This window comes from Botrytis cinerea, chromosome 1 (genome assembly GCF_000143535.2).
Source record: "Botrytis cinerea B05.10 chromosome 1, complete sequence".
Lineage (NCBI taxonomy): Eukaryota > Fungi > Ascomycota > Leotiomycetes > Helotiales > Sclerotiniaceae > Botrytis > Botrytis cinerea.
The window spans coordinates 1,577,500-1,602,581 of record NC_037310.1 but is presented as its reverse complement, the minus strand read 5'-3'; the positions used below and the strand labels follow the sequence as shown (position 1 = coordinate 1,602,581).

At 44.5% G+C, this 25,082-nt stretch overlaps 6 protein-coding genes across 10 annotated transcripts; 2 read left to right on the top strand and 4 right to left on the bottom strand.

Annotated features, from left to right (window-relative positions):
- Positions 1 to 1,482: 1,482 nt before the first annotated feature.
- Positions 1,483 to 5,320, bottom strand: BCIN_01g04390 (hypothetical protein). Of its 5 annotated transcripts, none has more exons than XM_024690458.1 (3): positions 4,364 to 5,320; positions 3,432 to 4,173; positions 1,483 to 3,381 (listed from the first exon to the last, which is right to left on the bottom strand). In XM_024690458.1, the coding sequence occupies exons 2-3, from the start codon at positions 4,001 to 4,003 to the stop codon at positions 2,325 to 2,327; spliced, it is 1,629 nt and encodes a 542-aa protein (XP_024546229.1). In that variant the 5' UTR covers positions 4,004 to 4,173; positions 4,364 to 5,320; the 3' UTR covers positions 1,483 to 2,324. The 5 variants fall into 5 exon arrangements, with proteins under 5 accessions (XP_024546229.1, XP_024546226.1, XP_024546227.1 ...); XM_024690460.1 differs by having other exon boundaries at positions 3,432 to 4,165; XM_024690457.1 differs by having other exon boundaries at positions 4,734 to 5,320.
- A 2,660-nt stretch (positions 5,321 to 7,980) lies between these two features.
- Bcrim9 lies at positions 7,981 to 11,520 on the bottom strand. Its single transcript, XM_024690456.1, has 4 exons — positions 10,858 to 11,520; positions 9,495 to 10,756; positions 9,276 to 9,445; positions 7,981 to 9,228 (listed from the first exon to the last, which is right to left on the bottom strand). Exons 1-4 carry the CDS (start codon positions 11,042 to 11,044, stop codon positions 8,622 to 8,624), a joined length of 2,226 nt encoding a protein of 741 aa, XP_024546225.1. The 5' UTR covers positions 11,045 to 11,520; the 3' UTR covers positions 7,981 to 8,621.
- A 2,140-nt stretch (positions 11,521 to 13,660) lies between these two features.
- BCIN_01g04370 (hypothetical protein) lies at positions 13,661 to 16,158 on the top strand. Its single transcript, XM_001548965.2, has 2 exons — positions 13,661 to 14,624; positions 14,685 to 16,158. Exons 1-2 carry the CDS (start codon positions 13,768 to 13,770, stop codon positions 15,880 to 15,882), a joined length of 2,055 nt encoding a protein of 684 aa, XP_001549015.1. The 5' UTR covers positions 13,661 to 13,767; the 3' UTR covers positions 15,883 to 16,158.
- Positions 16,159 to 16,281: 123 nt separating this feature from the next.
- BCIN_01g04360 (hypothetical protein) lies at positions 16,282 to 19,863 on the bottom strand. Its single transcript, XM_024690455.1, has 4 exons — positions 19,721 to 19,863; positions 19,312 to 19,634; positions 18,427 to 19,179; positions 16,282 to 18,370 (listed from the first exon to the last, which is right to left on the bottom strand). The coding sequence occupies exons 2-4, from the start codon at positions 19,318 to 19,320 to the stop codon at positions 16,721 to 16,723; spliced, it is 2,412 nt and encodes an 803-aa protein (XP_024546224.1). The 5' UTR covers positions 19,321 to 19,634; positions 19,721 to 19,863; the 3' UTR covers positions 16,282 to 16,720.
- Positions 19,864 to 19,897: 34 nt separating this feature from the next.
- On the bottom strand, positions 19,898 to 21,182 carry Bcisd11. The gene is made up of 5 exons (XM_001548962.2): positions 21,015 to 21,182; positions 20,730 to 20,894; positions 20,516 to 20,578; positions 20,410 to 20,459; positions 19,898 to 20,359 (listed from the first exon to the last, which is right to left on the bottom strand). Exons 1-5 carry the CDS (start codon positions 21,066 to 21,068, stop codon positions 20,350 to 20,352), a joined length of 342 nt encoding a protein of 113 aa, XP_001549012.1. The 5' UTR covers positions 21,069 to 21,182; the 3' UTR covers positions 19,898 to 20,349.
- A 1,104-nt stretch (positions 21,183 to 22,286) lies between these two features.
- Positions 22,287 to 24,921, top strand: Bcmet3. Its single transcript, XM_001548961.2, has 6 exons — positions 22,287 to 22,633; positions 22,709 to 22,845; positions 22,969 to 22,996; positions 23,047 to 23,229; positions 23,279 to 23,424; positions 23,475 to 24,921. The coding sequence occupies exons 1-6, from the start codon at positions 22,602 to 22,604 to the stop codon at positions 24,668 to 24,670; spliced, it is 1,722 nt and encodes a 573-aa protein (XP_001549011.1). The 5' UTR covers positions 22,287 to 22,601; the 3' UTR covers positions 24,671 to 24,921.
- The last annotated feature ends 161 nt before the right edge of the window (positions 24,922 to 25,082 follow it).

Here is a 25,082-nt window from a genome sequence, read left to right as displayed (position 1 = left end):
CTCCCTTCCTTTCCCTCCTCTCTTTTAACCCCTCCTTCTACACACTCCCTCCCCTCTTCTTTCCATCAAAAACCTACTCCAACTTTGAAAAAACAGCTAGCCATATAACATCACATCACATCACATCACATCAAATCTCACACCCCCATATCAAAAAAAACCCCCCTACGCACCATCGACACCACATCTCCAAACCGAGAATTCCAAAATAGTCACCCATACATAGATAGATATCAAGCCACATAGCACAAGCCCTCTACACCGGATACCCATCATTCTCGTCGTGTCGTACATATCCATCTCAACCCCAGTCCCAATCCAGCATCTCCGTGTTTTCCCTAGTCAGAACCATTCCAAAAGCGAGCATCTGACTATTTTCCCTCGGTACCTATTCACATTCCACATCCTCACATCCTCGCCTCGAAAGAAATCCTCCTGAAATCCCATATATTCTAAGCTGGTGAATCTCTATCTAGATAGATATACAAATCCCCAACTCTTACTCATCATCTAATCATACCATACCATACCAACAAAACAGCGGAGCGGAGCGAATCCATATTCTCTCCCTCTTTGCCCCTCTTCCACCAACCCAATCGCAGAAGGAAAACAAGACAGACTCACCTACCTACCCCGTACTATCTAAACCCTATGAGATATCCCTTCCCAACAATCAACTTATTCTTCAAATCCAAATCCAAATCCAAACTCAAACTCAAATCAACACACGATCAGCTATTCCATCCCACCCCGCCCCATCCCATTCCATCCCACACAATTTAACATACACACACACAACCCCTACAAATGCATATATCTCAATCTCAACCCCAACTAATCTCATCGTCACATTTCAGCACCAATTCTTTTTCCCTTCAAAGGCTCTACGCGAAGGAGGAAAGGAAAGGAAAAGAAAAGAAAAGAAAGAAAAGAAAGAAAAGAAAATAAAAGAAGAAAGAAGGAAAGAAGAGTTAACTTAACCTCCCTATCCTCCCTATCTTCCCTATCCAACAACCCAACAACCCAACAACCCAACAAACCATTCGCTGTAAACTTAGAGCTCAGAGTATATACTACGAATTTCATATCCACTTCCTCTATCTCTCTCCCTCTCTCCCTCTCTCCCTCTCTCCCTCTCTCCCTCTCTCCCTCTCTCCCTCCATCCATAAAACCAGCTCCAACTCAGCTCCAACCCAACCCACAATCCCAAATACCCTCTCTACCCCCCCCCTCTCAACCTACACATCTCATTTCCAAACACACACACACATACAAAAACCCTTCTATATACCTTTACACCTCAAACTCACATCCACATCCACATCATACTTCTAACTTCTTCTCACGAGTCACCACCTACCATACCATACCATACCCCTCCATTCTCTTAGATTTCCCATCTACAATTCAAAAGAAATAGCACACTTCAAACTTCACATTAATCACAAAAACACAAATCACAACAACAACAACAACATAAAATACCATCTCAAAATGACCAATTCTCATATCACTACCTATCTATCTAAACTATTTCTTTTTGAGAGAAGAAGATGAAAAGAACCCCAAAGAGCACAAAAACAAAACCATCCGCCCAAAATTCATAGGTATCAATCATCAATTTCATTCTTAATCTTCTCTCTTCACTCTCTCATTCTTTCACTCTTTCAATTCGTCAATCTCTCTTTTCTCCCCTCTCGAATCAACATACGAACCTCCATCAATCCACCAATCCCCCCCCACAAAACCCTCTCAAAATCATCTCTCCTTTCCTTTCCCTTTCCCTCCAAACCCCAAACAAAACCTACAAACCCAGCTGCGTAATAGAAACACTTCATAAACCGTAGTTTACAACCACCACATCATCACAAATGCAATGAAAAGTAGTAGCCATAAGCCCACGCGTAAAAGAGAACTCGAAAAAAAAAATCAAAAAAATCGAAATGTAAAAAAGGGGGTATGCATCCATTCCATTCCATCCCATCCATTGCCTTGCCAATCCGACAATAGAGTAAAGTACTCAAACATCAAAGAAAAAAATAAAATAAACCCCGATTCGTGAAAACTTGTTGTAAAAGGTGTAAAGAAATAAAGCCATGTCTAGAACATGCGACACAATGATTGATTGTGTTCGAAGCCGAAAATCGAAGTTGTAAAGTGTTGGAAGAAGATCAAAAATTCGGGTTTGTTGTGTTCTCTCCTGCAGGAGATTGTAAATTGGTGCTGCTTCCCATACTCCGCAAACACAAAGCGTGGAATTATTGTATCAAAATATGTTCACCACCAAAGGTAAGACATATGTCTCAAATAACCCCTCCATAAAATCATCGTCTAGCCAGACTCTCCCTTTCCTTGAGGCGACTAGTTCTCCATCCCTCATACCAAAGTTCCCTGCTTGCCTCCCTCAATTCACCTCTCCATTCTGCAAACACTGCTTCCTTCAAACGTACAAAATCGCAATGTTCGACATTCATCGGATCCGCAAACCCCCATGGGAATTTACGACCAATGACATCGGGTTCATACAAATCAGGACTGATGATTGAGAGAGGTAGATAAGGAATCTCGCTAACTTCCGATTCGCGTTTGTGGCGACGAATGGAACCCGAGGAAAGACGTTTGGAATTGGGAGAACCACCCGATGAACCTGAACCATTCTCAGAAGCAGCATATTCATCTCTTTCATCGAGGTGGCTTTGGCTGTGGCCGATAATTGGGCTTTCGGGTTCATCATCTAGTCCGAGTGCTTCGAGTGGGTCGAGATTAGCCTTACGCAGACTATCCCAAACCGTCTTCTTTAAATACGTCATGTGGGCCGTTGTAATAGTGTCGGCTTTTGAGATGACCGGAATGACAGTAGTTTTCCCTTGCAATGTACGAAGGACTTGCAAATCAAGATCTTCATCGAGACTACCAAACAAACGCGGGCCTGTACCAAATACACCAAAATGACCATTTCCATTTGTGGTCACATTCTTTGAATCTTCAATATTCTGGTCCAGGCGTGTGGGGTCGAGAATGAGGAATACAGCATGGATGTGTGTATCTTGAACACCTGGAGCTCTCATAACCTTCATTTCTTCCGTGAAAGTTTCTTCAAATTTGCTTTCGAGGAATGAAGACATATCTCGAAGTTGAAGATCCACGACATTTTTATCCAAGCCTTCTGAATCCCACAAGGTTAAACCAATACGTTCACCTTCAATTTCGGATTCGAGATAATGCGAGATGAATTTTCCAGACTTGGGCGTACGTGGAGCAAATATATCTTCGGCCAATGGTTCGGGCTTTGATCTCTTCTTGGGGGGGATAGCGAGGGAGGTTTTGAGGAAATTAAGGAAAGATGTCTTGCCTGCACCGCGTGCGCCAATGATGAGAACACTACAGAGCTGTCAATACAAGTCAAGAAAGAAGGTGATGTCAAAACTTACTTAAATGGAGTAGGATCTTTACGTCTTCGCACTCTGCGAGGACTATTAATTGTGCTCACGGCACTGCTTGCATAGCTGTATCTTCCCCGATGTGTCATGCTCTCTGATCTAGCATAAGGATCAACCCAACCCCCATTCCTCGCACCCGAAGGGACTGGAGGAACTGGCACACTGAGGGTGCTACTCATTGTGTACGATCTAGCTTGGGGGTCCATTGAAGCACTTCTCGCACCTTGGCCACTATTTCCAGAAGTCGCCGAGCCCGGTCTGTCTTCACCACCGAACGAGGGAAAATGTGTAGGGACAGCAAGGTCGGGAAGACGAGGTGGAGATCTGGGGATCGCAGCTGCTTCGCGGAGGAGTCTTTCACGCTCTTGCTCTTGCAATTGAGCAAGATCTTTCTTATGCTTGGAGTTTAAATTTCCAGACTTGGACCGACGAAGTAACAAACCAAGACTGGAACGACGAGGGGTACTGGAGTTATTATGCTTTCCGTTCTCCGGAATTCCTGCTAATCTCTCGGCGCCATGTGGTGACGTTCCAGGAGTTCGTGGTCGGATTGAAGAAACCATCGTGGAGGTTCGATTTAATGGGAGCGAGAGTGTTTGTCGCAGAATTGACAGGGAAGGCTTGATTTGATCGATTCGTATTGTGTGGTGAATAGACTTTTAATTGAATTGAAATTGGAAGAAAAGGGTGAACGAATGGATGGGGGGTTCTGGAATTAAATTTCCCTGTAGGCCTTGCTAATCATTAATAAAATGGATTATGGAGAAATACAAGGCTTGGAAGAAGATGGATGGGTAAAAGGTTGAGGAAGACGGAAGAGAGTGAGTGTCGGGCTGCAACGTAAAATAGAATGTCGAGAATAATAAAAAGGTCCGGCAGTGAGATTGATGAATTGAGATTGATGAATTGAGATTGCGAATTACTTTTGAATGAATTATGATCTGAATTATCTCGCTACTCTCTCTCTTCTCGCGCTGGCTCTCTCGTTCTCTCGATCTCTCACTCTCTCTTTCGCAGTCTTTTGGGGGTGAAAATGAAATGCAATGCAATGGGATCCAATTGTTCTGTTTCTCGAGCAGACCCGAGGCTCTTCTTAACTTATAACTTGTAAGACGAACTACGGACCGCTTTCTTCTGCTTCTCCCTCTGACCTTTGCATCTAAAATGGGACGTTAAAGCAGGCGGCCGTATTGCATGAATCTTGGTGATATGGCGAGATGAAGAAAAGGCATCCGGCTTGAATCAATTGATTTGCAAATAAAAGAAAAGAGCATCGAGGTCAAATCAACATACCCGTCCGGCAACGATGTCAGTATCAGATGGGTCCTGTTTGCTCCAATTTTGATTCGGGAGATCCTTGATAAGGCTGTAACGGTCCAAACTGTCCCATGCAATGCTCGTCGCTAGCTTGCTCGTTTGGCGGTTTAGCTGCTCTTTGCCCTCTGCCCTTCCAGCTGAAATGAATGAAGGGGTAGGCAGTGCTATGCTGGTAGATGCTCGAGGAGAGAACTAACGTATGAGAATAATGTCTGGATCCCCAATCGGGAGAAATCGAATATGGAGATTGATGCGCGGGATATTGACGAAGTATGGTCGATGTCGAGGTCGATGTAGTTAGATGAGCTGCGTCGATGCAATTACGAGGTATGGCAAGTAGACCGGTGACGAGTGGATATTAGATTTGATTGACAGGAGTACGATGCATCATAGTATACGAGGAGGGCCAGGGCGAAGGGATGCAGTCGACGATGTCCAAGATATGAGTCGCAAGGCAGTAAGTAGATGGGCAGGATGATGGTATTGTTGATGACATTCAGACACAAGATACTCCTCGCGTACATCGATACAAAAGTGGCATGAAGAGAGACGATGGACAGATCAATAGGGAGGGAGGTACACAGTCGGTACGCAGGTCGGTCACATTATGATGAGCTCTTCTTATTATCGTTCCTTCATCCACCTAGATATTCTTCAGGTATCACCATTGATCACGTAGAAGTGGGAGAATGGCAAGCAAGTATCCAAGTATCCAAGTATTTCAAGTATCCAAGTATTTCAAGTATCCATCGATCCAAGTATTCAAGTATCCATGATTCCACGATTCAATTGTTCATCCCATTCTATCCCATTCATGCAAACCACGATCCATCCCCCATCCATCCCCCATCCATATATTATTTAAACCCCCTCCTCCCCTCCCCCTTCCCACCCACAATTCCACAGCGATCATTTCTCAAAATCCCCTCTATCCTCCGACCCATCACAAAACCCGTCCGTCATGCCTAGTGCCGTACCACAAGACGCAAGTGATAGGTGCACAATACAACACAATACACAATACACAATACACAATACACCACTCACCACTCACCACTCACCAATATCAGGGGCTCCAAAACACATGGAAGCAAGTAAACGCCACGGAAAAACCAATCATGGACAATCCTCCCTGCCTCTACATTGCATTACAACACAATGCAATACAGTACAATGATACCAAAACCAATGATCGATCCATACATCCATACATACATACATACACCTCCAAACAAATTCCATCCACCCATCCATCCATCCACCCAAACCCAGATCTATCCATCCCTACACTAGGAGAAAAAACCCCCCCCAACCCCAGCAATCCAATCCACAAGGCAAGGTAATCCCCCGAAGTCTCCAAATCGGAAACTTTTCAGAACCCTTACGTAGACCAAAAAAATAAAAAAATAGCGTGTGTGGAATGCACCCAAAGAAAAAAAAAACAGGGGAGGAGGAAGAGGAGGTGGAGAAACCTACCAATTCCAAACCACCTAGAAACGAAACCTCCCCAGGCCGAACAAACTAAACATCTTCGAGGCTAGATCCAGGGGTCAGGAACACACCAAAGAAACATCTTACATGGATTGCATGGATGGATTGCATGGTTTGACTCGCGGATTTTCCGACTTGCAGATGTTTCATCTTGAATGCCTAGGTAAGAGTAGTAGGTATCTGTATGTATGTGTGTCTGGATACTTTGTACACTGTACGCTGTACACTGTACAGACAGACTCCTCTGGACTGGACTGGACTGGACTCTTTTCTCTCTCCTCTGACTTCTGACTTCTGACTTCTGACTTCTGACTTCTTTTTCTCTCGAGGCTGATATGATATGACTAGGTAACATAACTAATAATACGAGGAACTATACAACTTGGTAAATTATCATAAAATCTTCTTCTTCTTCTCCTTCTTCTCCTTCTCCTTCTCCTTCTTCCTTTTTCTAAATAAATCTGTAAATTATCCAGAATTTCACTTTGTGATTAACAACAACACTCACTCACTCACTCACTCACTCACTCCTCATTATGTAACATCATCCATTCATCCATCCATCCATTCATTCATTCATTCATTCATATATATATATATAGTTATATAAAATCACCACGCAATCAATCCGTAACACCTCTCATATATTTAAATTTACTAGTATAGTATAGTGATAACTAGGTACTCCGTAGAGTTAATAAGTTACCTGTATCAATAAGATTTCCTCTTATTATTATTAATGCTCATGCTTACTTACGGATCTACATACTCATACTCATACTCATACTCATACTCATACTCATACTCATACTCATACTCATACTCATACTCATACTCATACTCATACTCATACCTACCTACCTACCTACCTACCTACCGCGATAACACAACATAATAATAACTAATATATCATATAATAACCCCCTATCTCCCATCCATCCATCCATCCATCCATCCATTCATTCATTCATCCATCTATCATCCATCTATCTTCCCCAAACCATCTCCCTCTCTCGACTTCTTTCTGATTTTTTTTATTTTTTTGATTTTTTTGATTTTTTTTTTTTTTTTTTGATTTTCCATGTCTCGATCCTCATCCTCCCTCTCACATCACATCCCATCACATCCCATCACATCCCATCACTCGAGCCTCACACACACACACACACAGCCAACCCCGTAATGCACAAACCCTCAAATCCACCCACCAAAACCCCCCCAAACCCGCACCTACATGATGCACACACGCACCATTCGCCCAAACCCAATGTATAATGCCATACATACATACCATAGAAGATTTATATAGAAACATCTCCTCCCATAACCATCATAACCATCAATCACAACCACTACCACTACCAATCATCAATTTGTACATGTCTAATTTTCCTCATACACATCATATCATACATATCATACATATCATACATATCATACATATCATACATATCATACATATCATACATATCATACATATCATACATATCATACATATCATACATATCATACATATCATACATATCATACATATCATACATATCATACATGCCACTAATGACGCGCTTTGCTCCGAGCCCCCTATCATGTTATGCATCACTCACTTAGTACCTACCTACCTGCCTACTTGCACTTGTACTTGTACTTGTATTTGTATCACACAAGCCCGACGGGCAAAAAACCAGTGTGCTCACTGGGTTTAAAATCATTCACGTGAGAGTAGAATCATTCATATTGATGTAATTTTTAATATCTGAAAGGTTCATTTAATTCTCTACTAGCTAAAGTATTCACGTGTCTTTGTCTGTGTCTGTAGAATCTATAGCCATCTCACCCACGATAATGTGTGAAGCTCTTTCAATCCTGCCACCTCCCTCAACCTCACATTCTGCACTCCCTAGTCATATTAACTGCTGTGCGCCAGAACTTCATTTCATTTGATCACCATTTTTGACCAACCACCCATAGCCCAACGACCATCTAGCCTTACGCGGCCCAAAGTTTCCTGCCCAAATCCGCTTGAATGCAAAAGACTAACTCCTAAAGCAGAGGCCAAAATGTAAGGCTTGCTACACAAAATTGCTGTTAAACAATCGTCGAAAATGAATCACAAAGTGTGGAGCCATTATATGAACAAAAGAACAAGGCGGCGATACTGGTTAGCCCAAAATGACTGTGCATCTCATAAAATGTATGCTTTACAGGTTTGAAAGAACCAAAACGCCGTGGGTCGTGCGACTCTATATCGACAAAGGAAAAAAAAAAACAGTGGCATTATTTACGAGTCGATTTGATGAGGTCATGAAGTAGGGGAAACTGTAAAATGAGAAGGGCAACGGCGGAAAAAAATTCTGAAAATAAATAATGCCAAATTCAAAGAGCGCTGGCACCTGGATAGGCAGAATTTGGTATCATGCCACCACGCATGACGCGAGGCGGTCCTCGACCACCACGACCAGTAGGCAAGGCGAAGTCTGGATTGTCATTCAAGAGAACGTCCTCGCGTCGAGGGACAGCCCTCCTATTCGGCATTGGAGGTCCCGCGTAGCCACTAGCGCCTCCGTTCCATCTGGGATTGATCCCTCGTTGTGACACTGACGTAAAAGTAGATCTCTCAGATTCAGCTGGAGAGCGCTGCCCCGACTGAAGCTCTTCTAAAGAATTGTAAGAGTTGTTGCCATCTAAGTTGCTTAAAGGATTTGGTTGAAGGTGAGTGTTAGGATCATAATGGTTATTCAACGGATGTGCAGCAAGATTCATGGCGGCGGGAATTGTCAGAGACGACTTTGTCGCTGGAGCTAGAGCTGGAGCTGGAGCTGGATCGGCAAAACGTGGGTCAACGTCTTCGTAATAATTATCATTCGAGTTTTCTCGTTTGTGAGTAGAATCGCTAGGAGGAGGTTCGACAGGTTGGGATGCAGGGTTCAGAGGTGATGATCTACCTGCTTGCTGTCCCCATACTTGTCTTGGTGGTATATATCTGACCACATTAGAAACTTGGCGACTCAATGATGGAAGATCACTTACTCGTCTTGGCTATACTGACTCGTTTCACTGATCAAAGTCTCATGCTTTTGCTGTATTTTTTGCTGTTGTAGCCCCACCATTCCAGCGACATCACCATCACTGTCTCTAAGATTGCCGAATTGCCCGACAAACCCTGGAGGGGGATGTGACGGACTTCCGGTTGTCGCATCCTAATGCCAAATTAGTATCATCAATGTTTCAAGGCGATATACTACTAACCATTTCGATCGCCTGTCCAACCATGCCAGCATTTTCCGAATTTTCCAAATCGTCCAAAGGCGGAGGTGATTCGGCACGAGGTAAGCTACTAGGTCTTATTTCGTCTGGTCTATATGCAATATATCCACCCGGAGGCGCCGGAGAAGCATCCCTGAATCCACCAATAGGCGCCGAAGGATCAGAAGGTCCTCGGCTGTCATATCCGGGCGGAGGCGCTCTTCCACCGTTACCCATCGCCATCATTCCGTTGTTCATCCCTCCTCTGTACGGGCCTGGGTAACCACCGCCTCTCGGACCATACCCCCCTCTCGGACCATAACCCCCTCTTGGTTGGCCATAGCCATACCCTCCACGGTTTGGGCCTGGTGGAGGGCCCCCATAACCTCCTCTATATCCACCCCTTGGTGGTCCATAACCACCTCTTCCTGGTGGCCCTGGTGGCATTCCACCTCGCCCTCTCGAATTCATGGAAGTGTTAGAATACTGGTGGCTCAATGCCTGTCCTGGTGGCCCGGCAGATTGGTCACGGTTTCGCATACCGTATGCATTTCCTACTTGCGGCATCATCGGCATCATCGGAATTGGGTTTCCGTATTGATCCATAGATGGGGTACCTGATTGTGGTCCGTTGTAACCGTCCATTCCCTGGCTCCTAATAGATCCACCAGGGACATTGGTAGGAGAGTTTTCCGTTGTTGGGGTTCTTGTAGTCAGAGGTATCCGTTCGTCACTAGTGCGTTCATTGTTATTCGCATCAAATGTAGCAAATGTTGGTAATTTCTCGTTGGCCGGATTTTTCGAAATGCTGGTGTCAGTGGCGACCGGAGAGATTGTTTCAGTTCCTTGACGGTTGTAGAAATTTTCCCCATTCATCTCTGCGTTCTCCTCAATGCGGCGCTTCCTTGCTTTTCTACTAACCAGCGTTCGGCGCATAGCGCATGACACAACACCACTTGCGGCAATAATGATTGTGGCGGCGAGCACAACATATGAGCCCCATGCCATGTGAGGTACGAAGAGTAGAACATCGATGAGGAATGCGAGTAAGGTGAGAATCAAAGTTAAGATGCTCAGTATGAATATTCCCAACAGGTATCGAGGGGAATGTGACGGTGCATGGAAGTGGGCGGCGATGGCTAAGATTAGCATGATAAGTGTGAATAGCGCAGCTACCGGGTGGATAATGAGAATAGCAGATAATGTTGATCTAGTCTTTGTAGAGAGATCGAATGTAGCTGATTGAGTTTCATCGTAAAGACTTTCTAAATAATTATTTGCTATCAGTGCTGTGCTTGGTATGCTAAAGTACCCATTGCGCGGAAGCATGTATAGAAAGAGTATGCATTCGAGAATTAAAACTTACCAGTACTATACCCAATTTCAACATTGCTACAAGTGCTTCCTTTACAAAAACCAAAGACTCCAAACTGAACTCCATCGAAAGAGGCCAATGGTATCGACTTGATTATAGGAGTCGAGAGAATTGATACGAGCAAGCATGCAAATGCAGCGAGCAGCAAAAGCGACAACGGAGTCGCCGGTCTTAACATTTTGTTGTCCTGTGCTATGCTGGTGCGTAAAAAATGGAAGTGCCAGCGTCTTTAAGACGCGGCGAGTATCGAGGAACTTTCGATCAAAGGGTGTCCAGGTGATGTTGTCGCGGAATGTACCTCAAGTCTCAAGTTCTCAATTCGTCGATTGTGATGATTATTGTTGTCCTTAATTCCCCACTCCTGACTAGACATCGATAAATGGAATACGATTTCAGTGAATTAAGTCATAAATTGGACGACAAAGACCGGATCAATGGACGTTGATGTTGCTGTCGCTGTTGTAGTTTCCTCCCTACAATAACCTTTTCTGAGAGACTAGAAGCAGGCGGGGACTAGGGAAAAGAGATGGGCAGCAGCCAAAGTACATGTGTTTTTTGTAGATTGTGATTAGGATTGACTTTGGCTTCTGGGAAAAGCAAGGTTAAGAGCGTTGATAGCCCACGCCTTCCAAGAACGGTTCCTCGGACTATGTCGTTGTAGGTTTAAAGCGAAGGTTAAAGGCAAGCAGTGCAGCAGAACCTTGAAGGGATATCGCGTGGAGTGGGATTCAATTGGTCTCGACTTCAGCCAAGATTCAATTCTTCCGAGATTTCAAAGGCTGTGTAAGTGAAAAATCGTAATCTTGGATAAGAGTCGGAGGGAGGATGGTAGAGACAAGTGTGCAGGAAGTGGTGTATGTTTTGCAATCCTCGAATATTGGACTGTACCGGAACGGACGATGATGGTCTTTCAATCTTTCAGATCTTTCAGACTGTCATGTCAGTCTTTTCATTCCATGTGGTGGGAATTTTCTGTCTCAATCTTATGCGCGTTTCAGATTATGATTGTCCGTCCCTGGCTGTGAGGGGGGAAGGGTTCGCGCCGTTCAAAAGCGTCTCGTCTCGAACTACTGTACACGCTGCATAGGAAGGATTCTGTACTCCGCAGAGCAATAGTATGGTATGGTATTCTCGTGATGAATTGTGAATTGTGAATTGTGAATTGCTCAGCCCCGCTGGTTAAAGTTGATCTTGGTTGTGTGCTGGGTATGTATGGAAGGATGCATATGGCACTTTATTCTAAAGAAGAAGGAGAACAAGACCACGACAGCTTCTCTTTCTCGGAAATTTATCAAGGCAGCTTGATTGCGGTCGATTATGCAGATGACAATGAGCCGAGGGCGATAAAATGGAGACACGCTGGTATGAATGGCAGGTACTAGATAGATAGATAATATGGGGAAGGGAGGGGAGGGGAGGGAGGGGAGGGCGAGGAGAAGGCAAGGAAAGGAAAGGAAAGGAAGAAAAGAGGATCTTGCGAATAGGATTTGTGATGTTCGCAGTATTCGCAGTATTCGCAGTATTCGCAGTATCAATTGCCCACCGCTTACCTACTTCATGGAGAGCATGAGAAAGAAGAGCACGAGAATTGAATGCTCACCACCTCCCTTGAACACATGAACTCCCTGGCTGGCTGGCTCACACCTTCCTGGCACACGGTTTCGCTGTAACAAACTAAATCTCCGCGTGGACATTCGTTTCCAGAGACATTATGAGGATCTTCAAACGCTTCATGCGACATCTAAAGTTATACATCCGAAGCTGGAGCTATTGTTTCTGTGCGATGGACATGCGATGGATATGCGATGGATATGCAAATCATTCAAGTTTATATTTAGTTCTGCTGTGCCTTTGCTTTTTCTCGGGCCATTGGAGTCTATCACTCCAGTATACTAACCCCCTCTCTATTCTCTCGAGTCTATCGTAATCTTGGTGGTGAGTGCGTGTGAAGCTGCTCGTCGATAGCCACCTCCCTAATAGATCAATCGCCGAGAATCGAAACGAGGAATCAGAATAAGCATCCACCGAGAAGACCTACCAAGAATCTACCAAGGACCTAGCAGTGCATAATCTCGAATTAATGCGTCTTTGAACCTAAAGGGTGACGGCAGTCGCTTCGGTGGAGGCATGCATTTGCTCTGATAGTGCTCTAGTATGAGGCGGGGGCACATAATAAATGAATTGCCAATAATCACAATCCATTCTCAACATTTCCCATGGGTGGAAAGTCCTGGGCCCCTTCAAACACGGTCCTCGCAAGTTGTAACATTCCCCCTTCCGCATAAAATCCCGGGACGATCATACAGAGTACAATATGGATGTGCTCAATTGCCGGCGGGTGGTCTTTTCCTGGCGCTGGTGGTTTGTTTGATGGTTTGTTTGTTTGATGGGTTGCGTGATGAGTTGCGTGATGGGTTGCGTGATGAGTTGACATACAAACTGGTCGTGCAAATACCAATATTATACGAGATGATGATATGTGAAGGAGGAGGATCTGGTAGAACGCACTGGGTAATGAGTTGTGAGTAGTGACGGCCCTTCCTTTGTCCTTCGTATTCGATGATGATTTCTCGAAAGGACACAACCGACCACCCCCCCATTCTTCAGCCATTTGCTATTGGAAGCATCTCCATCTCCATCTCCATCTTCATCCTCGTTGCCAATAATGCTAAGAAAATCCAAGGAGAAACCGTGGAGCCTCCATCATCAAAGGATATGTCAACTCGACCGAGCCGCTTAGTAAAGCCGGGAAACGGGACGGCGCGGGGTTAACACAACCTGATTTCTTATCAACGATAACGGTGGGAACTAGCTGATACTTTTCCTTATATTATCGTCATCGAATATTGAACTTTTTGCTTCCTCTATGTATTCCATTCACGTCGGCCTTTCAACGTAGCCATGTACCTGCGAAATGCAGGCAGGAGGTCGGGGCTCATTGTACCATCATGTAACAAGTCGTTATTCAATACATTCTCTTCCACACACCAAATATCCCGCCAGGCACGACAACAATCAAGTCAATTTTTAATTCGACCGAAGACGGAAGCCATTGGATATCATGTATACTCAAAGGTCCCCCAACGTTTAGTCCATGCGCAAAGATATCAACCTTTCGTCCCTCCTTCGCCAGCATCTTTGGGAAAGGCTGCCCCGCCAAAGCTATATCCTCGAACCATAAAATGGGGACGAAGATTACTATATGTCTCGGCGGCGACAGGCATAGCCTATCTCATAGACACACAACTATACGCATCCTCTATTACCAGATCATTGCGAACGTTCGGCTTGGGTATATTGGTGGCGATCGATTATAAGCTTAATTTTAGACCAAATCCGATTCTTGGGGGTGACATTACGGACTTGCACAGGAGGAATGCTGAGAGGATGTTCAATCTGCTACACCAAAATGGAGGATTGTATTTGAAAATTGGACAAGCAATTGCTATGCAAAGTGCAGTCTTGCCTCCTGAATTCCAGAAAATGTTTGCGAGAATGTTCGATGATGCGCCGCAGAATGAGTGGCACGACGTAGAGAAGGTTATCAGGGAAGACTTTGGAGGTAAAAGTCCAGAGGAAGTGTTTGGTGTTAGTTATACAAATAAGCCTGGGAGTGGAATTATCGAAACAAAGGCCAGAGCTTCAGCATCTGTTGCGCAAGTTCATTGGGCGAGGTTGGCTGATGGGAGAGAAGTAGCAATCAAGGTTCAGAAACGAGAGATTGCTAGTCAAGTTGGTTGGGATCTGTGGGCTTTCAAGTGAGTTTCTTGCATTTCAAAGCATTCGGAAATCCCGGATCTTGCTAACGATATCTTCAGAGTAGTGATGAAAGTATACACATATTGGTTCGATCTTCCATTATACAGCCTAGTGCCTTATATTACTGAGCGCTTAATGCTAGAAACGGACTTTGTAAATGAAGCAAACAACTCAGAGCAGATGGCTGGACTAGTAGCAGGTGAACCACGGTTGAACGGTCGTGTTTATATTCCCAAGGTATATCGTGATCTTTCCTCGAAACGAGTCATGACAACAGAATGGATCGAAGGCGTACGTCTTTGGGACAAAGAAGCTTTGACAGCCCCTTGGCTGGGCGGATATGGCAAAGGCTCTCCTGGGGCAAAAGGGACCCCACTGTCAACCCCCTCGCCAAACATCCTCTCAAGCAACAATCCCAAACCTGATCGTAATGCGGAATGGAGAGGTCGTAATGGCAAAGGTGGTCTAGGCCTCAGTTTAAAACAAGTCATGACTACCATGGTCGATCTCTTTTCCGCACAAATGTTCCTCTGGGGAGTTGTACATTGCGATCCTCATCCAGGAAATATTTTTATCCGAAGACAGCCCAATGGTCAACCGGAACTTGTCCTAATCGATCACGGTCTATACGTATCCATGACTCCAACTTTCCGACACCAATACTGTCAATTCTGGAAAGCTATCATGACCTTCGACAATGCCTCACTTAACGAAATCACATCTGCATGGGGTGTCAAGGCCCCCGATCTTTTCGCATCAGCAACTCTCATGCGTCCATATGACGGTGGCGACAACAGCACCAAGGATCGCATCACCAAGGATCTCAAGGGCAAAACAGCCGCCGAGCGTCACTACGAAGTCCAAGAGAGACTCCGTCAAGGTATTCGAGACGTCCTCTCTGAAGAAGAAAATTTCCCCCGTGAACTCCTATTCATCGGTCGCAATATGCGTATTGTACAAGGCAATAATCAATTCCTCGGCTCCCCTGTTAACCGCATCAAGATGACGGGTTCGTGGGCATCGCGTAGTCTGGTCGATAGCAAGGATTTGAGTTGGAGGGAGAGATGGGTTAACGGGTGGAAACATCTCTTGTTCAGATTTGTATTGTTGAGTACCGATGTGGCTTTCTGGGGAAGTAAAATTAGACAATTGCTTGGATGGGGCGGAGGCATGGAGGATGATATTGAGAAACAGATGAGGTTTTTGGCAAAGGATCAATTCGGAGTCGAATTGCAACATGGTGTGTTTGATGGATAGAGTTACGTATGTGCTAGGTAGGGGGAGCGCATAAATCATTACCGCGCAATTAAATAGTCGTGTATTATAGACGAAAAGTCCTTCTTCTTTCTTAGCGAGATATCACATCAAGTGTAATTATCATAGAGTAGAGCAGAGTAGAGCAGAGTAGAGCAGATAGTGTAGATGTATATATATATATATATCCACTCAATCATACTAGATAGAAACAGCTATATAATCACAACTTAAAGTTCCTCCTTATGAGAGATTATAAAACAGATAATCTTCGAGTTATATCCAATTTCACTTCTGTAAATAACTATGTACCTCTTTCTTTTTCCTTTTTCCTTTTCTTTTTCAAAAAGGCAATACATCGTCTATGATATATATATACACACACACACATATTTATTTAATTGATATATTTTCATCTTCTTCTATTCCCTCCCTTTCCCCCTTCTTCTACTACTCATATCATCTATCTGCATGAACAAACTAACCAGTGACAAAGATTCCAAAACCCAAAATTCAACACATGACATTATATCCCAATCAACAAAGGACAAGCAACAAATCCACATCGACACATCTCACAATTTCGCGCGAAATTATTTTTTTTTTGATAACATTGTACCCGGTCTATATATACAACCAACAAGCCCACAAAAGCATGTTGCGGATTAATTCCCAAAGCCAAAGCCCTGAATAACAAAGCACCTGCACCTCCGACACCATTGTATACTCTCCAAGATACTAGAAAACACAATGTAGTTATATCATCCTGATGTGTTGTAGCCAAACAAGTACGCGAACGATAAACATTTCCATAATACGCGTGTACATAAATATGGCCTTTTCAAGATGTTGAGATTTCTTCTTTGACCTCTTCATCCTTCTTCTCCTCCTCCTCCTTCTCTTCCATTTTTACATCACTCTCTATTTTCTTGGGTAATTGGACATTCTCCTCTATAGGCTCTATGGGCTCCGTGGGCTTTGTAGACTCTGTAGGCTTGCTAGGTTCTGTGGGCTCTGTGGGCTCTATAGACTCTGATGTTAGAGAGGTAGCAGGCAGCTGCGAGCTACCGTAGAGATTCCTTTCTAAGCCACCTAACAAATCTGGGAAGTCATCCTCATCTTCTTCTTCGCCTGTGGACTTGACTGGTTCTGCTGGTATCTTTGGCTCCTCTGCCGCGTGTGGCTCATTTGGCTCATTTGATTCATTTGGATCGTTTGTCATTTCTATGTCATTTGAATCATGTACCACGTCTGGCTCATTTGACTCATTTGACATTTCTATGTCATTAGAATCATGTATCACATCCGGCTTGTTTGACTCGTTGATCATGTCTATGTCATTCGACTCATGTACCACGTCTGGCTCAAATGAGTCCTTTGGCTCAAGTGCCTCAACTGGCTCAACTGGCTCGTTTTGCTCAACTGGCTCGTTTTGCTCAACTGGCTCGTTTTGCTCAATTGGTTCAGCTTGTTTAGTTTGCTCAGTTGGCGGAGAAACCTCGGCTGGTTCGACGACCTCGGCGCGGTCAGCAGCTTCTGGCACTGCAAGGGGCTGTGAAGTTGAGTCGGCTGGTTGAGCCTCTTCTTTGACTGGAGAAGCGGAGGAAGTTGTTGCTACTGGCTGCTCTATTTCTGTGACTGGGGAAGTGGATGAAATGGTTGCTATCGGCTGCTCTGCTTCCTCGATTGGAGCCGTGGCTTGGCTAGGTATCGTAGGTAGCTCTTCAACAACAGGTGTTGGAGAAGGCTCTGCGAAATTCTGAGGGGTTTTCTCTTCAGCTATAGGTGAAGGTTTGATGGGAGACTGAATTGAAGCCTGAACAGCGGAATTTGAACTTGAAATCTCGGCCTCTATTGGTTTCGCTGCACCGATCTGAGTATTCCCTGTATTTTCGAGAATATCAAGTAGCATCTCTTCCTCCTCCTCCTCTTCAACACGGACTTCTACAGCCACCTCCTCATGCTCTTTAGTGGGATGAGGCGGAACAGGGGGCAGCTCGGTTGGGGCGGAGACTTCCGCTATCGATACCATTTCCTGGTTGATTTTTTCAATGGGAGCTGATGGAATATCGGTATTCTCGGTCGAAAATGATATGGGCGCCCGCGCAGTAGTCTCCGTAGGGGACACCGTGGGAGTGTTGACTGTGGATGTAGTTAATGCTATTTGCTTCAAGGGACTACCGAATTTCCCTTCATCCTTTACTCTTTCCAGTTCTGATTTTATAGGTACTTGAATATCAGTGCCACCCATCATGGTATCGACGCTACTCGATTTTGGAATGTCTTGTGTAGTTGAAATGCTAAGGTCTTGAGAAGAGTCTCTATGTGGTCTTGATGGAGAATTAAGAAGATCAACGGAATCATCATCATCATCACCTTGGTCGCCTTCATCTCCGTCATCGTCATCTGAAGCCGGATTTGAGTCGTCTATCATCTCGGTATCGAGGTTCTTCGCTGGAGTCGCACCGCCTTCACCTTCGATTTTGATTCCCTGTGCCAATGTTAAAAAAGTCCGCTACATATTTCTCAAAAAACCATCTGACTTACATCAGCCCCTAAGTGAGAGTTTGCCGCATCGCCATTTTGACCCAATGGTTCGCTAGTTACGTTGGGGGTAGAAGTAGGCAATATCTTCTTTCGTCCCCTTCCAGGGCCCCGTTTCCCTTTCTTACCAACTGGACCCTTGCGTCGGAATGGCGTACCCTCGATCGCACTTGGATCAGGAATGGTTGTTTGAGAAACGACATCCCCTACAACAGCTTGTCCATGGGGCACGATGACTTTCTCCAGGTACTCGTTGCCTGCAGCATCTGTCCTACGAACTGTCGTTTGTACAACTGTTGGAACTGGAGCTGGTTTCGGAATTGCAGAACCCAATCCCTTCCTTCTTTTAGCCAGAAAGTCCATATCCGACGCATTTTGGTGACCAGGAATCTGCTTCCAGGCACGGGCTGTAAAACCGCTATCTCTAGTCTCCTCCTCTTTCTTGTCGGGCTTATCTCCTAGAATGGCTTCAAGATCTTGTTCTTCTTCATCCATAGGAGTAGGTCGCTTATATATCTTCCCAGATCGTGCGGCGCGTAACAAATCTTGACTATGTTGAGGTAATAAATGGGAGTCTTTTGGCATTCCCCAAGGCAGCTCTTTTGCCCAGATGTCATTTTGAGAAGCATTGCTTTCCTGCGGAGGTGGAGGTGCAACTGTAACGAATTCGCGGCGCCATTGTCTCACTGGAATGCCCTCGAGTATATCATGGTCAACATAGCCCGTGCGATTCTGCCGTCTTCCACCTGTTCGGTACTGCGAAGGAATTGTTAGTCTCTAGCTTTTAACCAAACGCGTGCGAGTTGACAAAGTAAGAGCTTTACACGATGAGACGAGAGTATGGCAATCAGCCAATTAGGTATAAGGATCTGATTTGTAAAAACTTACAGCTGGCATATCGGCGCCTTGTGTAGAAAACTTATGAGAAGGAGGGAACGAGGTGTCAAGCTCGACTGACGATATCAATGACTTGGGATCCCCAGTATTTGACACAAACAATGATGCTTTAGTTGAGGTAAGGATTTAATTGAACGATCCACATTGATCTTTAGAGGTTTGTATTGATTCCCTTGTACGCTAGTCCGCTCTAATCGTATAATAAGACTTCGTGCCGTTGTGATCGCATTCAGAGGCTGTTGGAACGGATTTTGCGACGCTGGGCTGCGCGTTCGATACGGGTACACTGAGCTACACGCAGACTTTCAGAATCTCTAGCAAAATGCATATTAGCAATTGAGCGCACAGTCAAGATAACGAATCGATTGAAAGTTAAATAGCTTCACTCAAGTCTACTTACTTGCGATCATCGATTACCTAGTATATTAATGGATAAGTAGAAAGTGCGGAGGGATTGAGTGAGAGACGTGACGCCCAATGCAAATCAAGAGACATTCATGTAATCACGTGATCATCAACTACAACACTGCTTCGTAGACGGTCTTGAGCGTCTTTGCCATGTAAGAAAAAGAATCATTGGTCATTGAAAAGCACACAACTTTGATTTATCTATAGCTGATGATACTGTTTTATTTTACACTCAAGCTCAAATTGAAAGTTAGACACAAGGGAGTCTTGCCATGTAACGTACTCTTGACGGCGACTTTGGTAAGCCGGGAAGCTGACGTTCATAGACCAAGAGAGGTACCCTTTCTGCTTCAAACTCTCCCTAATAATCCCGAAGCGTCTAGGACACCAGTGTGCATTGATGGAACAATTGTATAATTTATGTACCAGCTTAAGCACCTTTTTGTGCTACTTTGTTGGCTGAGGGGCGAGCTTCCTGAATTACTTGGTGTAAGAATGTCTCGCCGGACAGACACCAAAGTGCAATTGAACTCCATGTATAGTGATACATTTAACCAGGCCCAAACGTCTTGATTTCATAGCATTTCCTTAGGTCCACGTTCCAAAACCACCCCGGATATATCAGTCCAATCTATGTAATGTGAGCTGTATGTTAGGCCCCGCACTAGGAGGACTTCTTACCCTGTGTCTTTTTGTCTCATTATATCATTTCTCTCCCCGGATTGCTTTCCCTACATCGGAAGTTAGCAACATATCTTCTATGCAATGGCCTCCAGAGAGTACTCACCGATTTTCCCCCTTCGACTACTAATCGATCCAGTTGGAAGAACTGACTAACAACAGTTTGCCTCTGTTGTGGAGACTGTCAGTATACCTTCAACCCCCACTCAAGTTTATATCTGCATGCTCCTTTAAAAGTCGCCATGCGTTTGAGATTCCAATGCCAAAAGAAGCCTTCCAATATTATATAGAGTTCTCTGCCGCTACACTTTTTGGCGTACCTTTAAGCTCTGTAACTCCTTCAATCCTTTCTGCATCAACTCCTGGACCTTCCTCTCATCTTGAACGTCCTTGTGTTCTCTGAATGAGTCCCTTGTCCTACGTTTCGCATACTCTCGGAAATTGTATGCTGCGAATTGACCGCCTTGTCTCAACAACTGACGATACTATAAATCAGAAGTAAGTATGGATATATCAATCGGACATTCCCTCTCATGGCTTGGCATCACAGCTTTTGTGACATCGACGTGGCAATCACTTGCAGGGTGACAGTTATGATTACTTACCAGCGATCGAGCTTGCTGCGAAGCTTCGCCTTTCAAACCTGCTACCACAGACATCTTGTTGTAGTAAATTGTTTGGCAGAAAAAAGCTTGAGGTTTCCAAATTCAAAGGTTTGTCACTTCTTCAAACTTCCCTAAGCATCAAAATAAAGAACGGCAAATACCGAACCCGAATTTCCGTGGGCGTATGTACGGAGATAACGATAAGATAACATTCAACGATTCAATGAGGACATTGTATCGCCCTTCACGTGAGCTTGAACCATTTCCAATCTGCTTCGTTCTTTCTTTCTATCTATCCTGCCCATCGAATGTTCTTCTGCAGGAACAGACTTTTTCCTGAAGCGAACCTTCAAAGCACCTTGCTTTTTACTTCATATGAATCTGCAGGTTTTTGTTTCAAAAACTGTCTGGGTCATCACGTCTGGAGTGGCATGTGTATATAAACTTTTGTTCCGCATAAAGAGATTCCAGAAGATCCTTATAAAACGTTGATATACGCTCTGGTTATTTCGTATCGGACGACTGCATATCATCATCACAGAGAGAAGATCCATACGAATTTGAAACATCTAACCCTAAGAATATAATTAACGACTAGGCCTACATCATCTACCCCCCTATTGAGAAAAGTAGCGATCTATGGTTCAAGTGCCGCGCGGAAAGGGGGAGGGGAGGGGAATGTTTGTTGAATCGCAATGGAAGAGTGAAATGGGGTTCAAGCAAGCATTACTTGAAACAGCTCTGTCAAGCTGTAGACATGCAATCTATTACATACAAGCAAAGCAATATTGATTTGAACGTTACCTATCACAGCCATTTCTGTCTACCCCGTCGAAGACAGAAGATAACAGTGAGATGTCAGTCAGACGGTAGAACATGCCGAGACTAAACCCTTCCGGCCTTCCAATCGACCATTAGACATATCTGCTTCGTAAGTATTATGTATTGTGTTATCGTTGCCCTCTCATCTCCTTCTCCATCTCCGTCTCCGTAAACTTTCGTTGGTCATTCTGACAAATGATTTACCCCCTCCGTTACATATACAGGTGCGCCAATCCACATTTATACCTTCACCCCCATATTCCATTCCCTGCCCACATCGCTCAGAGGTTATCATGGTTATCTCGGGCTACCACACCTCTTCCCCATATAAAAGATCTATTTTGGTTTAATCGTTTGATAGCCTTACGTGTCATTCTCATTAACATACGCGTCTTTGTCAGTGAAGAGCCGAGCACGTCATTTCCTCTAGGTCATGCCTTTCCCAAACCGGGTTCCATACAAGGCGGGTGAGAGGATATTGAAGCTCTTAGTAAAGAAAAAAAAAATATTAAATTCTCTTGGTAGGCACAGAAGTTGATACGGAGACTATAAAAGCAGTATCGTACTTGTTTGTTCTCTATATCTTATTTATACCCACTCTTTCTAACTTGTTTGCACTCTTGCTTTCTGTCTGCCCATCTCTCTCTTCCTCTTCAACTTCTTCACACATATATATTACATTCTCAGAGGACGCTCCAATATCCTCCATTCTTCTCACGTATTGCTTGGATCACCTCATACTTTTTACCACCTTCAAACGCAGATATGGCAAACTCTCCTCATGGCGGTGTCCTCAAGTAAGAATGCGAAGTTACCAAGACTTTGTGAAGTCGAGGGGGGTTCGGATACGAATTAACTAACAATCGCAACAGAGATCTTCTCGCAAGAGATTTGTCAAGACACAACGAACTTGCAACAGAGGCCGAAACTCTTCCCGCTGTTGTTCTCTCTGAGAGACAACTTTGCGATCTCGAATTGATTTTGAGTGGTGGTTTCTCTCCCCTTGAAGGTATGTCATGTCCGCTTACATGGAGGGGCACAATGACCCCGCCATTCTGCACATTATCCGCCAAGAGATGATATCAAAAATCTATCTTTAATGCGACAACAATTGCTAATTCCTCATTACCAGGTTTTATGACCGAGAAGGACTACAATGGGTACGAGACTGCGCTTTCGAATATACTATTACTAGCCTAACATTTGACAGTGTCGTTGAGAACAACCGATTGGCAGATGGCAACGTCTTCAGTATGCCAATTACACTCGATGTCTCCCAAGAACAAATTGAGGAGTTAGGAATTAAAGCAGGAGCAAGAGTTACTCTTCGTGATTTCCGTGACGACAGAAACCTTGCAATTATCAACGTCGAGGATGTTTACAGACCCAACAAGTGTGTAATGTCGATCGAGATAAATGTGAAAGATCTAACAATTTGATAGGGAGAAGGAAGCCAAGGAGGTTTTCGGTGGTGATGCCGATCACCCTGCAGTTAAATACTTATACAACACCGCAGCTGAATTCTACGTTGGAGGAAAGATTGACGCCATCAACCGTTTAGAACATTACGATTATGTTGCTTTGAGATGTGAGTGGTTCGTCTCCTTGAATTTTAGAAAGCTACTAATACCAGAAAAGATACCCCCGCAGAAATGAGACTTCACTTCGACAAGCTCGGCTGGTCCAAGGTTGTCGCATTCCAAACCAGAAACCCTATGCACAGAGCCCACAGAGAGTTGACCGTTCGTGCCGCTAGAGCTCGTCAAGCCAACGTTCTTATCCACCCAGTCGTCGGTCTTACCAAGCCAGGTGATATTGACCATTTCACCCGTGTCCGTGTTTACCAGGCACTTCTTCCTAGATACCCCAACGGAATGGCCGTTCTTGGTCTTCTTCCTCTCGCCATGCGTATGGGTGGACCTCGTGAGGCTGTTTGGCACGCCATTATCAGAAAGAACTACGGTGCCACACATTTCATTGTCGGACGTGATCACGCCGGACCAGGAAAAAACAGCAAGGGAGAGGAATTCTATGGTCCATATGACGCTCAATACGCTGTTGAGAAGTTCAAGGACGAGCTCGGAATTGAGGTTGTTCCTTTCCAAATGATGACTTACCTCCCAGATAGCGACGAATATAGACCAAAGGACGAGGTCCCACAAGGTACCCGTACTCTCGACATCTCCGGAACTGAGCTTCGTTCTAGACTTCGCTCTGGTCGTGAGATTCCAGAATGGTTTTCTTACCCAGAGGTTGTCCGTGTTCTTAGAGAATCTCACCCACCTCGTTCTGCTCAAGGTTTCACCGTATTCCTTACTGGTTACCACAGCTCTGGTAAAGACGCAATTGCTCGTGCTTTGCAAACTACCCTCAACCAACAAGGTGGACGTTCCGTCTCACTTTTATTGGGTGAGACTGTTCGCGCCGAGCTTTCCTCCGAACTTGGCTTCAGCCGTGCTGATAGAACCCGCAACATCGGCCGCATTGCATTCGTTGCTTCCGAGTTGACCCGTTCCGGTGCTGCCGTCATTGCTGCACCAATTGCACCATACGAAGACGCTCGCAAGCACGCTCGTGAAATGGTTGAGAAGTATGGTGACTTCTACCTCGTTCACGTTGCTACCAGTCTTGAGCACTCTGAGAAGATCGACAAGAAGGGTGTCTACGCCAAGGCTCGTAACGGCGAAATCAAGGGTTTCACTGGTGTTGATGATCCTTATGAGATCCCTTCCAAGGCTGACTTCACTGTTGATATCGAGAAGACCAGTGTCAGAAATGCTGTTCACTCGATCATTTTGATGTTGGAGAGCGCGGGTTTGTTGGATCGTCTATAGATAAATAGCTTATTAGTACATTGGATTTGATGGGGGTTGGATAATTCCTTTTGGAATACAATTCAAAATGAGAGCATTTCGGGGCGTTTTCAAAGGTTTTAGATAGACAAGAGCAAAATTCTTAGAGTCGTATGCACATGAGTCATGTAGCTAGCGGATGGATATATTGGCAACAGGCGAAATTATATCTGTTCTTCATTATTGAGATCAAATACTATACACATTTCAATTTCACATTAAACAGCATATCATTCTTTTACTTTGGTTTGCGTTTATTGTTCTATACAATTGTTGATCTTTGAGAACGAGATCCAAGCCCTAATGATTCCAACAGTATGTGTAAATATACCCTCGTGATAGATGACCAATAAAGTTGAAAAGAATGGTAGTATTCGAAACTATCCTTCCAACC